At 53.9% G+C, this 15,157-nt stretch overlaps 1 protein-coding gene across 7 annotated transcripts in view; it reads right to left on the bottom strand.

Moving 5' to 3' along the window:
• Igsf9b (immunoglobulin superfamily member 9B) overlaps positions 1-14,947 on the bottom strand; it is a 57,750-nt gene extending 42,803 nt beyond the window's left edge. For all 7 annotated transcript variants that reach the window (XM_013119386.3, XM_005078492.4, XM_040729865.1 and 4 more), the window contains exons 1-3: positions 14,685-14,947; positions 4,706-4,903; positions 2,615-2,761 (exon numbers count right to left, since the gene is read on the bottom strand). In XM_013119386.3, the coding sequence (XP_012974840.1) occupies positions 2,615-2,761; positions 4,706-4,903; positions 14,685-14,748 (409 nt within the window). In that variant the 5' untranslated portion in view covers positions 14,749-14,947. The remainder of the gene's footprint in view (positions 1-2,614; positions 2,762-4,705; positions 4,904-14,684) is intronic.
• Positions 14,948-15,157: the final 210 nt, after the last annotated feature.

Below are 15,157 nucleotides of genomic sequence, written 5' to 3'. Positions count from 1 at the left end.
TTGGGCTTCAGAGGTATTTCACGCATGATAAAGGAATAATTGGGATTGTTTTCACCTAGTCAGTCTTCAAAGAAACACAGGAGGCGAATGAGACAATTTATTATAACTCTTATTTTTATCCTAGCCTTTCTTTCTTATCTCCAAAGGTAGCCCTGTCACAAGATGCCTGACATTACACATTCTGCTCTGGATTCGACAAAAGGCTAGCACCCGCTTCTTTCTGTCCAGAATGGAAATAATTCACACAGGAAGAAATTTTGGAAGAGAGGAAATGGGGGCTTTGGCGGGAGCTCTCTTTCAAGTAGGATGCTGTTCTGCTCCGCTCATCATCCTGGCCGGCTCCTGGGTGATAGTGAACTGCACAGGACAGTCTGGTTCTCAAGCACAGAGCAGATAGCGGCTCCGCCTCGGTGCTCTGCCCAGCACTCAGATGTCACAACCTACCTAACTGTGGTGCTCTCCTCCTTTGGACTCCCAAAAGTCCTGTAGGGAAGGACCTTTCCCACCTCCCTTCCTGCTCTTGCCTAAGTTCCTCCCTGGCCAGGTTTCTGCAGAGGCCACGTCCTCGGAGGCTCTCCCTCCTTTGTGCTCCAGAAGGCACGAGGCAATCATTTCTTGACATGACTGGAAGCCTTAAACACCAGGCTTGGGTCACGTCCCCTGCCTGACTCCTGCCACAGAGAGGACACTGGGAAATTAAGTCTTGAATGGATAGCTTTTGGTAGGTTGGCAAGGACTTTTAAAGGACTGTGGTCCTCGGTGCCTTCCGGCCAGCTATCCCTGCCACCCACGTTTTGATCTGCTTGCACTCTCCCCCATCTCCCCCCCCCCACCCCCCACCCCCCGCACTGTGAAAACTGTGGCTGCCCTCAGATGGTTAAGAGACACAATCTCACACAGCAGTCCACTGAATCCTGCAACACCCTGCAAACAGACTCTTTCTGAGGAAACTGAAACTCGGAGAGGTGATTTAGCTGGCCCCAACGACTTAATATGCAATGGGTTCAAGAAATAAGCCATGTCTTCGGCATGCCTTGGTCCACATCTGTTCCACTCTGAGAAACTAGAAATGCCGGAATAATCAACTCAAGCAAACGAAGACAATCTCCAGCAGAACGCAAGTTTCCGACAACTCTACCTTCCTGAACATGAATCTTGGTTACGGAACTGGTGTCTGGGTTCCTGGAATAGAGACTATCAATCAGGATGATGTGAGAGCTAGGCCATGGCCTCAGGGTGGTTTCAGGCAGTAGGAAAAGGCACTGGGTGGGGGTGGGTGCGGGGTGGAGATGATGCAGGATCTTCTGAGACGGTGTTCAATCATGAAAGCCTTCTGAGTTACGATCTGCTTAGGTTCCCGGTGAAAGGAGATTTCCCTGTGCCCACAAATGACTCAAACGGTCACAAGAAAGTTGGCTGGTGCTAGAGAAAACCACAGAGCATTTAAAATCTGCCTTCAACAGCAGGAACCAACAACACCTAGAGACTGCTCTGCCTCTGACCGTGGATCACCAGCTTTTAAGTGTCCTGCACTATAGGCCAACGCTCCTGCTAAAATCATCTCTTCTGAGGCTGAGAATATAACTTTGGCAAAGCATGTGGCTGGCCTGCACAAGGCCCTGGGTTTGATTTCCAACACTGAAAAAAGAATTATCTTTAAGAAAAAACTAAAAGACTGTTCTACGCAGACTCTGGACAGGCTCCCAAACCCAGGCAGAGTATGAGTCTCGCCGAGCCCTACTAGGAATGGGAGACAGAACCATTCTTCAAGTCAGAACCATCTCCAGAGAAATTTCTAATTTAGGAGCATCAATTCTCAGGGCCACAGCATCTATATTCCCAGATTTATCCCAGATACAGAATACCTCAGCATGTGTGGTATTAAAACCTCATCCTATATGGAGACCTTAAGACTCAGCCCCTCAGACCATGCCCACTGTGAACCCAGAACACCCCAGCCTAGACCAGCCCTGGTGCTCGGCAAGCTCACCCAGGCCTCCTTGCCCCAGTCAGACACTTGAAAAGCATCTGTGCATAGCACAATCCATTTAACATGAGCTATAAATAACTGACAGCCATTTAAACAGTTCTTCTTCCCAGGATTCTCACATTTTATTAGCCGGTAAACCCTGTTCAAGCAGGAAATGGGTCTGGGTTTACTCAACATTATTTACCCATCACCTGGTGCGGGGCTAGGAACATAATAGACCCTCGGTACTTATTACCCAAATAAACCCAGTTAACAAGGACTAAGTAAGCAACCAGGAAGAACCATGCTGAGATTCAAGGAACTCCACCTGAGAAAAGGCATTCCCTGGGCTAGCAAATCATCCAAGGCTGAGAAATGACAGCAACACTGACCAATTCAAATCCCCTGGTGCTCAGAAGCAGATTCAAGCATTCCTGAGAGGAACTCTGATGCCACCCTGCACACAGGGTACCTGTTGCTATTGACCCATGAATTCCAGGAACACATCTGAGGGGTGTAAAGACGTGAACCAAGATCTTATGGGGCCAGGGGCTTACTGGGGCTCTTCTTTGTAGAGTCACTTCCTCCAGATTAGGCCCAGAGGCCATCTTCCTTGGCCATTCCAAGAAAGAAACATTAACGCACCGTTAATGGTGAGATGGACCCAGCTGCCGTTGTGGAATGTGTCATACTGCTGGTCCAGCATAAGGACTTTGCATTCGTACCAGCCCTGGTCCTCCGAGCGCACTTGCTCCAGCCGCAGAGATGCTTTGTCATGAAGACTGGCCCGGCCTGGGGGGACATAGTGAACAGAGCCCAGTGAGCCATAGGCTGAGCCATCAGCTCTCCCATCCCCCCACCAAAGGCAAAGGGACCCTTCATACCCTTCAGACACTTCCATGCCAGTGTCCCAAAACAGCAATCGGCAGTCACCATGGGCAACAGGCAACGAAAACCAAGGTAAACTGCCTTGACTATGCACCGCTGCCCCTCCCCAAGTGGCCCTGCACCGGTCTATAAGGACAACTTGCTGTGTGTGGCACTGACAACAGCCTCTGCTCCTTAAAAATGTACCCATTCTTGTGGAGATCTGGGACAAAAAGCAAGGCACGATGGACGCAGAGATGAGAAGAGAAAGATACAGAAGAGGATAGACTGGGGTTGCCCAACAAGACCCACAATGTCTTCGTCCCTGCTGGATGCTCAGAACCTGTTTGGCCCAGCTTCCTTCTGTCTGGCTTTCCCTAAAGAGGCAGAGGGGAGGCCGGCCAGGGCCAGATGTTCCGGTCCTTTCCACTCTTGCCACCAGTACCAAGACAACATTTGCCCCCAAAGACCAGCCTAGAAGGGCAAGGCAAGGCAAGGGCTGGCGGCTCCTCTTGGCCACCTCTGTGATGCATAGGGCATAGCAGAGTCCCTGCCTGCACTGTAGCTGTTGACAAAGCAGCCCAGGGGCCCCTCTTTCCCCCTTCCATTCCGGCCCACAGTCATCCAAACCAAAACCACCACTTCCTCTGCAGGCCTCCCCGCCTTGGAGTCAAGCCTTCCTTGTAGGAACTCCGATGCCACTCTGCCTAAAAAGACTATCAAAGTTAATCCTGGCCAAAAGGAGGGTAGGGGACATAGGTGCAGAAGAAAGCCAAGCAGCAAAAGGCCTGGCACGGTGGTACAGGCCTGTAATCCCTGCTACTCAGGAGGCTAAGGCGGGAGGACTGGGAGCTGGGAGCCGGAATGGGCAACTTAGTGAGACCCTGAGACGCAGGGACTCGCGTGGAGTTCAAGGGTACAGCAGCTGCTTGGAGAGAGCCATGCTTTGAGTTCCCTCACCAACACCAAAGGAAGAAATGGAGGGAGGGGAGACGGAGATAGGTAGGGAGGGATGGAGGGAGGGAGGGATGGAGGGAGGGAGGGAGGGAGGGAGAGAGGGAGGGAGGGAGGGAGGGAGGGAGGGAGGGAGGGAGGGAGGGAAAAGAATGGATGCATTCTCAGAGACGGCAATTCAGATCTCAGAAGCCACAGGAAGAGAGAAAGGCAAAGGCAGGGTCCTGCCTGTCTCCTCACTTCCCTTCAGCTCCAGCACACATTCCCACTAGCAGACATAAACAGGCACACACCCTGTACCCTCTTCTCTGGCGGGCTGGCGGGCGGGCGGCAGCAGTGAGTCACAGGGAGACCACGCTGGCAGAATAATTACAGAGCAACGCATAAACAGGGCCAGGGAACGGGAGGGAGGGTAGTGGCAGAGGAGGTGAGATGGGGTGTCTGCCAGGGCCACAGGCAGCAAACAGTGGAGGTGCATACCAGGCTCAGCATAGGACACCCAACTTCAAAGACAGGACAGTGGGGGCACACGGACAGCAGATCCTGCAGCCTTGCACCATACCTGGCAAGGGATGGAGCTGTCTGAATCCCTTCCTCCCTCTAGTCCTTGCTTCCTCCCAGGGGGCCCTCTTTCTAGTTTGCCCTGGTCTCCTGGCCTCTCATCACATCCCCAGGCTGAACAGACAGGCTTCCTGTTTGCCTCTCCTGGAGAGTAGAAGGTAGAGAGAGAAGGCAAGGGGCGAAGATCATGAGAAACAGAGATAATAGGACCAGTCAAGAAGGGACAGAGATAAAAATGAAGAGTGCCCGGGGCTCCGTGGGTACCACTGAGTCCTGGGAAGAAGGCTCAGCACAGCCAGGACCTAGAGGGCAGTGGGGATAAAGAGGGCACAGCCCTCATCACTCACACCTTACCTGCATATTCAGGGTCCACGTGTGGGGGATAGTAGCCAAACTTGATGAAGATAGGGATGGGGACCCCAAACTTGAACCACTCTACAACATAGGGCGGGGGCTGTCCCGTCACTGGATGGATGACGTCGCATCTCAGGACGACACCCTCACCGGCTCGAGCAGTCACAAACTCGGGTTCCTCTCGCAGGCCGTGGGCACCTAACAAGGACAGCCAAGGTGACACATGAGGAGTTGGCAAAAAAAAAAAGATCCTGCTCCTACAGTTCATGCTGATATCCAGCCCTCCCTCCCCACTTCTGGGTCTGCCCCTTCCCTCCCCTAGGGTCCCCAGTGCACCCTGGACACCCACCTCTTATGCATACCTCCCTCTGCCCTGAGGACATTCAAGCCCCCCCCCACAGCTTTGGAAGAAGAGTCTCGCCACCAAGACTCCCCATGCTACGCCCAAAAAAGCAGCAGGCATAATCATGCCTGGCTTTCCTTCCTCAGGTAACCCCTGCCCTGTGAAGAGGCATCAGGAGCTATAGACACAGGGAACAAGGGACCTTCAGGCCTGGGTGCCCTGCCCAGCTCGTAGTCCTTTGAACATTCAGCATTCTTTCTGAAGCAAGGCACTTCCCACTGGAGCCTGGTGGGCGAAGGCAGAGCCGGCCTCCTCCTCCTCTGCCCCACCCCCAGCTCAGCCTGGTGTTACAGCACTAAACAAGAGGGCTGCATACAGGAGCGGGGAATCCCTAACAAGCTAAGGAGGCTGCTTGGCAACACCAGAGGGAAAGCCCCACGGGCCTGAGCGGCCTCTCCAGCCCCTCCTCCAACCCAGTGCGCCAGCCTTGCTGCAGAGCGAGCGGAACAGGAGGCACTGCAGCCATCCAGTTTCCAGGCCTTGAATCTATTAGACTCTCCCAGCATCCGCAGACATCACCATGAAGGGAGGAAGACGATGTTAGCAAAGCAGGGGTCATTGGAGCGACCCCCTACCTTTCACAGGGGACATCAAAATCAGGGAGCGGGGAGGGTACACCCATATGGGGAAGAGGTTAAGGGACAGAAACAGGCAAGAGAGGCCTTGACCCTATCCAAACTGCAAGCTTGAGGAGCCAGGAAAGAGGCTAACTCTGGGGACACTGTCCACACATCAGAGCAAACAAAACCTGAAGTCCACCTCCAGCCAGACACCCTTCTCACACCAGGAAGGGAGAGGGAGATGGCAAGGTCACCTTGATCATTTCTTCCAATGAGAAGGACAGCCTCACCTTTGCCTCCCTTCAACTGCCCAGGACTCCCAAGCTAACAACACACATTTCTCCCTACACCACCCACCAAGCCCAGCTCTCCACGGCAGCACCAAGGACAGCAGCCACCAACAGGAGGCTTTCCGCCAGTTGGGCCCTCCCACCCAAAGATGCCTGCTGAAGGGCAAGGGAGCTTTCTTTGGCTGACCACCTCTGCCCTTTCTGCACCTGTGACCCCGTGAGCTCATGCCTCTGTCTTTCCTTCATGTCTGTGTGTCTAGCTGTGTGTGTGTGTCTTTCCTTCATGTCTGTGTGTCTACCTGTGTGTGTGTCTTTCCTTCATGTCTGTGTGTCTAGCTGTGTGTGTATCTCTGAGCACTGCCCACCTCTCTCTGTCCTCTGTACCAGCTTCTCTCCTTTCGCCAGGTCTGGCTTCTCTCTTTCTGACTCCTATAGGTATCTGTCTTTGTCTCTTTTTTGGCATTGGTGCACATGTGTATTTGTGCATTGTGTTCCCATGTTTGTCTGTCTGTCTGTCTCTCGTTTCTTCCTCATGTCTGTCAATGCCTCCATCTCTGTTTCCTTCTTACTCCCACTCCATGTGGGTGATTCTGTCTACCTGCCCCCCCCCCGTGTGTGTGTGTGTGTGTGTGTGTGTGTGTGTGTGTGTGTGTGTGTCTGCATGGGGGGAGGTGATTTCTTTTGGTCTCTGGCAGAAAGGGTTTTGCATGCTTTTCAGAAATGGGGGAGCTTTCTTGTGTGCCTGTGTTCTTCTTGTCTGTGCCTCTCCAAGGAGTCAGTGTGTGTCGCCTGTGTCTCCCTCTCCCCCCTCTTCTTCCCTCTTCTCTGCAACTTGCGGAAGGAGGAGGCAGAGAGGGAGGCAAGCCCTTCCAGAAGCTTATTGGCTCCCGGTGACATCACTGTTTTCTAGAGAAAGAGCTAAGATCACTGAGTATTTTTGGAGCAAAGCAGAGTGTTGCACTCACCTGCCAGAGGCCCAGGCAGGTTTCCCAGCCTCCCCTCCTCCAATCTGGCTGCAGGCTGTTTGCAGATCCAGGAAAGGAGAGGTCCCAGCTGTAGGGAGTGTCTCCCTGCATCCCCAGCATCCCATAGGACACCTGGGCAGAAAAATCCTACTGAATCCAGGCACACAAAGACCAGCACCGGACCAAGAGGAATTGATGGCCAGAGGGATCCATGAATCAGAATGGGGAGTGGTGTTAATGCACATACATGTGTGTTCACATATGCAAAAACTACCTGCAGCATAGCCTGTGAGGAGATTAGGAGACAAACTACAGGAGCCTGGGAAAACAGAAAGGATTTTTCCCAGGGCCAGGTTACCTGGAGGTGGGCAACGTGGCCCACTAAAGGCAGCTTGCTTGTCCCTAAAGTCGAATCAAAAAGAAGAGAGCTGGGGGACACCTTGAAACCCTAATAATTAAGTTCTGCTCTGGACAACAGACGGCCAAGTCCAGGGCTCTGGAGGGCAATGCCCAGAGGCAGGTCAACTTTGGCATGGGTCAACTCTGGCATGGGTCAACTCTGGCATGGGTCCCCACCGTGCCAGCTGCTCATTTGCACCCAGCACCGCCTGGTTCTCACTGCATCTCAATAAGACGGCTTCTTCACACCTTCCTTCCCAGCCCTGCAAGGAAAGCTGCAGGCTTCAGCCAGTGCCTGGGCTGGGCCCTGAACCCCAAGCATGAAGCACACCCTAGGTAGCCGGGCAGGCACTCTCCCATCAGCATCTCTTAGAGCATCCCAACCGCAGACGTGCGACTGCAAAGTGGATGCATCCCCTAGATGTCACACAAGACAAAATGAGACAAGTGTCTCCACGAGGAAGGCGAGGGGGAAGCCATGTCTCAGCCTCCACACTCAGCCCAGCTCTCTTGGGTCTCTGGATCTCAAAATAGTCTTCTTCTCTTCTACACACACACACACACACACACACACACACACACACACACACACACACACACACACACGGTATGTTCCCTCACTCTATCACCCACGGATACCTCTCTCCAGGCCTGATTTTTCTCTGAGCCAAAATATGTCTAATAAACATCTCTCCAGAAAAGCTCAGTGAGAAAAAAAAAAAGAAAGAAAAGAAAAAAATCAGCCTGGCATACAGTGGGAAGAGGGTCTTCAAAAAGTAGAAATTGAGAAATCAAACACGGGGGGGGGGCCGGCAAGCAAACCCCACGCTGGGAGTGAAAAAGGCTCAGGGCATGAAATTGGGGGGGAGGGGGAGGGGTGGCAGGACACACATGAATCTCACGAAAGCTGGGTGCCCGCCCAATCCAACTTGGGAGACACTCAGGTCAGCCACCATAACAGAGAGACACTGGAATTCAAAGAACCCTAGAGCTAAGAGTCAGCAAAGCCTACATAAGGCTGACATATTTGTCCCCAGCAGGGCCATGGGGAACAGCTGGAAGGCAGAGGAATGAGGAAGGAGGGTGGGGGTGGAGAGAGACAACATGCTTAGTGACCACAGATCCCTCCCTTAGACTGGCTTTAGCAGGGGGTAGGCACAATTAAGGAAACTAGAAAGCATCCTAGACTCCACAAGCACTTTTCAGGAGGGCAGAATACGATCTCGCATGCCTAGTAAATCCGAATCCCGCGTGACTGCCTAGTCCACTTTAGGACTATGGCATCCTGGCAGGAAAGAGAGCAAGAGGGCAGGTGGACGGAATGGGCCCCTACAGGTTGGCTGACCTTTTGGGAAGCCCATAGGATACAAATCTCCCATTCTCTGGGCCAGGTGGTACCCAGTGGGTATCTGAGTCCAGAGCTGCCAGCAGACACCCTGTGTGCACAGAACCACAAGGCATCCAAGGCTTGGCACAGTCCCACACCCAACAGTCACAACCTAGAGCCAGGAAAGAGCGGGGGAGGAAGGGTCCTGAGGATGGAAAAATCACTTTTTACGTACCCAGAGAAGAAGCAAAAGGCAGGTGTTGAAGCCTGGGCTGCAGCTGGAAGGCAAACAGAACACACTGCCCAGCTCCACCACATACAGGGTCTGCAGCAGGAGCGTGATGCTACAGGCCTACAGTGTGACACAGTGCTGCTTTCTCAGTCTCACAAATGGGGACAGTACGCGGCTCCCCTAAGTTACCTAGGTAACAAATGGTGGGTCAGGATTCCTTCCAGAACCCAGATGGCTAAGTCCTCTTTCCTATGCCCCTTTCCTTCCCTACAGTCAAACCTTCCACCCACAATCTGCATAGGTTCTGAGAGTCCAGACCCTACTTCCCAAGACCACAGAAGGCTTACAGGACAGGCCTGCCTTCCAAAAGCATGGAGCACCACTGGCTGACTCTGGTGAAGGCTACTCTACCCGGACCTGGAAGCCCTGCTCAGTCTGATAATGGCTAAGAGGAGGGAAGACACAGGCTGAATACCAGCCTCCATGGCTCCTTGGTGCCGCCTCCTCTTCCTCCTCCACTGGGCACCAGACTCTCAAACCACAGGCCTGTTGTCTAATAATACCAGCGACAGCCACCACCACCTCCATCTGCCAGCCTAAAAATAATCCCTGCTGAGTCCAAAAAAGACACAGCCCCCAATAGTCCCCCAATCCCTCCTCCTCGACAGTCCAGGAGGCTCCAGGAGATTCCAGGAAGCCGGCAGACTTGGGCTCTCACCATGTGGGAGGCACACACCCAGAGGAGGGCCTGAGGACACCATTAAGTTGGCTCCTACCACCAGGTGAGGAGTATACAGAGAGCCTGGCCTGGAGAGAGGGGACCAGTACCCAGGACATGAGTGTGTCCCATCCTCTGCACACACAGGGAGGGTGAGTTTGAGGCCATCCATGGCATCTGTCCTTCCTGTGCCTAGAAAGGACCCTGGCATGCTAGAGAAACCCTACTTTGCTACGGCTCCCATATTTCACAGCCTTTCTGTACCCCTCCCCCAGGAGGCCAAGGAATAGTGGGCCAAGTCAGGTAAGCTGCAGCTTTAGGAACAGCAGGGTACTAGCTGGACTGGGGTTCCACCCTCTAACCCTTCTGCCTGGACTGCCCCCCAGTCACTGTGAGGTAGCAATGCTATTAGTGACCTTAATTTGCTGGACTAGATTGTATTTCCAAGAGCCCTTTCCCCAGGAGCCACAGTCAGGAAGGAAGTCTGTAATTCAATCTCAGTGCAGAGCTCCTCAGCAGAAAAAGTGGAGCCACACCCCCTACACCCACAACCCCCAGCCCTACCACCTGGATGGAAGGAAGCCTGTGCTCCCACAGCCTGTATACCACAGAGGGCAATCTGGTATGCATACACCGAGGCTAGCCAGTGAGGGCACAACAGACCAGGCACAGTAACCGGGAGATTACTTCTGGTCGAGTAGCAGCAGCATCCCTGCTCCGAACCACGGAGAGGACAACGATTCACTGGTATAGTCTGTGCCCATGTACAAGTTTGATGTCACAGCCCCCCTGTCTATGACCAGAAAGAAGGTAAAGGGACAGCAAAGAGGGCAGAAGACCAGGTTATCAGTCTCTTTGTCAGAAGTTCAGGCAGGCAGGCCAAGACCTCTGTCACAGCCCCACGGAACCTACAAAACCCTCATAGAGCCCCATCTCTACTCACCACTCTCCTGCTTACTCATGCAAGAGCCGGCAGGGAAGCAGGAAGATTTCTAAGAAAAATAGGTCAGTTGCCTCAGGCAGACCAGGCCACACCCATGGGCAGTGCCCCTGGGGCAGAAAGGAGCCTGACAGCAAGCTGCTTCTCCACCCCAGTCGTCTCCCATCTCCCCAGGCACCCAGAGCTTTGTCTACCCTGGACTGTGCCAGGCTGATGGCAACTAATGCCTCTTAGCAAGAGAGGCTGTCAGCCTCCTCATGAGCCAAGCATCTGCCCTGTCACTTAGGCTTTCTCTACTGGGCCCCAGGCAGTCTTTGGTCCTGGCCTTGGGCTGGAGTCTTCAACTCTAAGAACATCTGGGCTGCCTGGATACAGGTGCAGAGCAAGGAACAGGGAAGCAAGCAGTTTGTTGAGCTGTTTCCCTGCATCCCATAGTACTCAAAAGAGGGGTCCCCACCTCAAACTTGTACATAACTGCTCTTCTCCTGATGTAATCTATGTATGTGCACACAGACACACAAAGCACTCATAAGTGCATGTATACACATGTTTTGGTGTGCATACCAGTTACAGAGGCATGTATGCATACAGATATATATATATAAGTGTGTGTGTATACATTTAAAATACGCACATCCACACATGCGTATAGGAATACACATTAACGCATACTGAGGTGCTTATGTATATGCACACATGCACACACATATATATACATGCTCACTCTTCTTTTAAAAAGCCGAAAGTTCTTACCAACCGCAGCTCATTCAGATCCACTCTTCACACAAACTGCTCAACCCACCCCTGGAAGCAGAGAGATGGGGGTCACTACCTGGGGGCCCCAGCCGAGAAGCATCAGAAGGGAAGAGTCTCGTGAAGAGAAGAAGCAGTTAAATCTCATTGCGCATAGTGCTTTCCTAACTGGGCCTCACCTCCCACCCCCACATTTTCAGTGCCAGCTGGGGGACTGCAGGGAGACTGAATGAGCACCAGCAGAACTGAGAGACCGCCAAAGAGGAAGCGTACATGCGGACCAGCTCTGAGAGCTAGGGGCTGCCCTGCCGGGGAGAGGGCAAAGAGAGCTACCAGCTTTCACTATCTCCTAGCCAGGCAACCTTTGCTCCTTGAGAAACCAGATCCCAGGTTTCTGTCTCAGAGCTATAAACATGAAACCATCTGAACCCGGGCCCTGACAACTCCAGACACTGGCGTATGCCCAGCCACAGGCCCACAACTACCAGCTGACTCTTTCCAGTACACAGCTTCATGCCTCCTCCCACTCTGGCTTCTGGCAGGGGGCCTCTACCAGACACACACCCTCCCCCCCTTTCTCCCCCTCCATGTAAATGTCCCGAGGCACACTCACAACAGTGCTCACTACCCACTTCCTGAGCCAGTCCAGGGGTTGAGACACACGCCTTCCCATCTCCATCAACAAAGGGAAGCTGTGCAGGTCAAAGCCAGAGAGAGGACACTGCTCCAACCACAAGTGGATTCTGATCAGACCCTAATTGACCTGGGCACCCAGGAGCCAGGAAGTCCACCAACAGACAGGGAAGGTAGCACTTGGATTAAGGACCAGACTTCCTTACAGAAGGCGAAAGTCAAGTATGCCTAGTGCAGGGTTTCCATAGTGTGGAAACTCCCCCAGCCTGAAGGACAGATGCCTGTGCTGCACAGATCTCATCAGTAACCTTCCTCCTTTCTTTACCCTCCTGACCTGAACACCGACCTGGGTTACTTCCAAAATGCCAGACCAGAGTCAAGAGAAGGACCCATGCACACCTTGTCCCAGACTATCAAGTTGACAGTCCCATCCTGACAGTTTCATGGACCTAGAGCAGTCCCTGCTTCAGACAGTTCTAGAAGAAGCATCTCACAGTCCCTGGGGTTGGAGGATTTCTCCAGAAGTCACCTCTGCCACTCACAGAACAGCTGGATCCCATAAGACCTCTCACGGACACTCCAACCCTGGCCTCTCAAACAAGCGGGTTCCCCCCACCCCCAAGTAAGCTGGGCTCTGCCTCCTTCCTGTAGCATCTGGCAGCCAGCAATACTTCAGCTTTGCAGACCTTGTAAAGGGCTTCCAAGCAATTGTAATGCCCCGCCCACACCTCACTTGAGATGCAGGGAACAAGAGGTTGTACCAGACAAGGTCAGCCCATGAAGTGATCTAGCCTCCTCAAAGGCAGACTTTTGAATATCCCCCCAACACACTCCTAACTCCCGGCTCCCTGAATAGTCCAAAGGAAATAAAACGATTAGGATCCAGAAATCCTACCGACACCGAAATGCTAAGAATGACGTTTGGTGAGCACATACTTCACAACAGACAGCCAGTTACTCTTCCATCACAGTACTGCTCACACACACCTCAAATCGCTGCAAGTTCGTCCTGCTAACCCATTTTCCGTTGAGGTATGTGACATTTAGGAAAGCTGAGAAATGTATCCAAGGTCACAGGGTCAGCAAGTGGGACAGTCAAGCTTTAAATCCTGCCACTTTATCAGCAAACCTATGTCTGTGACTGCCTTGTAGAGTCATTTGCTCCTAGACAGAGGCAGGGATTCCAGACAGAAGGGTTAATAACCTTCATGTCCAACAACCTTCAACACTGGGAAGTCCCTCTTTCTGCCTAGCCACTCTGTGAATCGCTGCAGTATAAACCCAATTCCCTTTCTCTGTGTTTAAATTTGTCATGCCTATACCCTCGCTGAGGTTGGGAGGCTAGTTCAGAGCCTTCCTTCAGTGTCTCTTCGATTCTGATCCTAGTATAGCCTTTTGTGCTTTCAGAGACAGTCCCACAGCAGAACATACCAAAACCTAAAGGGAGGGGGAGGAGGTCACTGAAAGACTGCATGGAAGGGTGGGGGCAAGATTCACCCTTTCTTCCATAGGTTTCTGAGGTCACCCTGTCTCAGCTTCCCCACCTGACAAACAGAAAGCTTTATAACCATCCCAGCTATCCCAGGTTTTGATGGAAGGCCGCCCTTCCCTTCACCCTCTTCTCTTGTTCAGAGAGTCTCCTCTCAAGAAGCCCAGGAGACACGTTCCAATCCGGAAACTTTCTCAAACCACTCCCCCCACACGCCCCCAGGCAAGGTGCAAAGAGGCCCGCGGAGCCCTTCCAAAAGGCTCACTGGTCCGCAGGTCCTCGCCACCCGGCCAGCCATCCTGCCACCTTCCACCCACAGACCGCTCCTCTCCCGCCGCCATATCCTCCCTGCTTTGCGAACTTGCCCCCAGCCGGGTCCTTTCGGCGCGCAGAAACCTAGAGCTCAGAGTCCTGGCAGTTTCCAAGCTCGGCTCTGACTTCCATACAAGGGACGAGAGCCGGGTGCCACCCAGGGCTCTGCCATCTCCAAAGGGAAAGCCCTCGCGCTCAAGTATGCACCCGCGCCCTGGCTTCTCCCTAGCTTCTTCTTGGGCTCAGACCCAAGAAGGCAGAAAGAAAAATCCCGCTCGACTCTCAGACTTAGCGGAGCAGACCCCTCCCTCGCGGCCCCCTCTCCCAGGCCGCTGGGCCTGGCAGCGGTGGCGCGGTGACGAGCCTCCCCGGGAACTTTTGCCTGGCCGGGGCCCAGGTGCGGCTAGGGTGGGAGCAGGCGATCGCCTGGGTCAGGAAGAGAAGATGCTGCTCGGAGCCGCTAGGTCAATTCTGCTTGTCACCTGCCAACGGAATCCGACCTCCGCCGCCAAGGTGTACGGATAGAAAGGGCGCGGGGCGGAGAACCGAGTCCCTTAGAGGCGGCTGCAGGGAGTCCCAAGCTTTTGGTCGCGCCTCCATCCTGTGGAGGGCTGGAACGCGCAGAACCCTACCGGAAGGCAGGCAAAGTCACCAGCCGCCAGAGTTAAAGCACCAGGGGTTCCCCAAAGCTCAGGTTCGACGTACGGTTGTGGACCATGGGGGCCCAAGGAGGGCCAAGTCCACTTCGATTCCAAGACGTTCGTCCCCGAAGCCCATGGGCTCCCACACCTTCCCGCCGAGTTCCTCCCACCCGCAGCTCCCCGGCCCTAGAGCCGGTGCCCCAAGGTGCGCCTGGACGGAGCCGTAGTCTCGCTCCCGGGGGTCGAGAGCCAGATCCCGGAGCAAAGGTCTGAGAAAGCCAGGAGGGTGGGAGGAGGGACGCTGCACTTCAACTCACCTTGAGCCGCAAGACCTCGGGTGCTGATCACACTTGCTATCAAAGTGGCCACATACCAAATCATAGTACTACCGCGCGCCAGCCAAGAGCCTCATCCTATCGCAAAGTGCTCCTGCGTCTGCACACTTATCGTGCCCCAGCGCCCGCTTCTCGCCCGCCTACGCCCCTTGCCGGTGCTCCTGCAGCCCGGGCGGCCCGCTCTCCATCCCTCCCAGACTCCGCTCGGCTCGGCGCGCAGCCTCCCGGGCCCCGGCGCAGCGGCACCTGCACTGCCAACGGAGGCAGAGCGCAGCCAGGACCACGGTGAAACCTAGCCGGGCCTGGCCTCGTGGCCCGCCCCTGACGCCTGCCTATTGGATGTTGCCCACAGATCTAGGGACTGATTGGCTTAACTCTTTGTCCGTCGCTGCGCGAAAGAGGCGAGCCCATTTCAAGGTGCGTTGAAGTGTAACTAGCAAAGAGCCGCAGAATCA

Source organism: Mesocricetus auratus, unplaced genomic scaffold (assembly GCF_017639785.1).
Source record: "Mesocricetus auratus isolate SY011 unplaced genomic scaffold, BCM_Maur_2.0 Super-Scaffold_100022, whole genome shotgun sequence".
Classification (NCBI taxonomy): Eukaryota; Metazoa; Chordata; class Mammalia; order Rodentia; family Cricetidae; genus Mesocricetus; species Mesocricetus auratus.
This window is presented reverse-complemented; position numbering and strand designations above follow the sequence as displayed.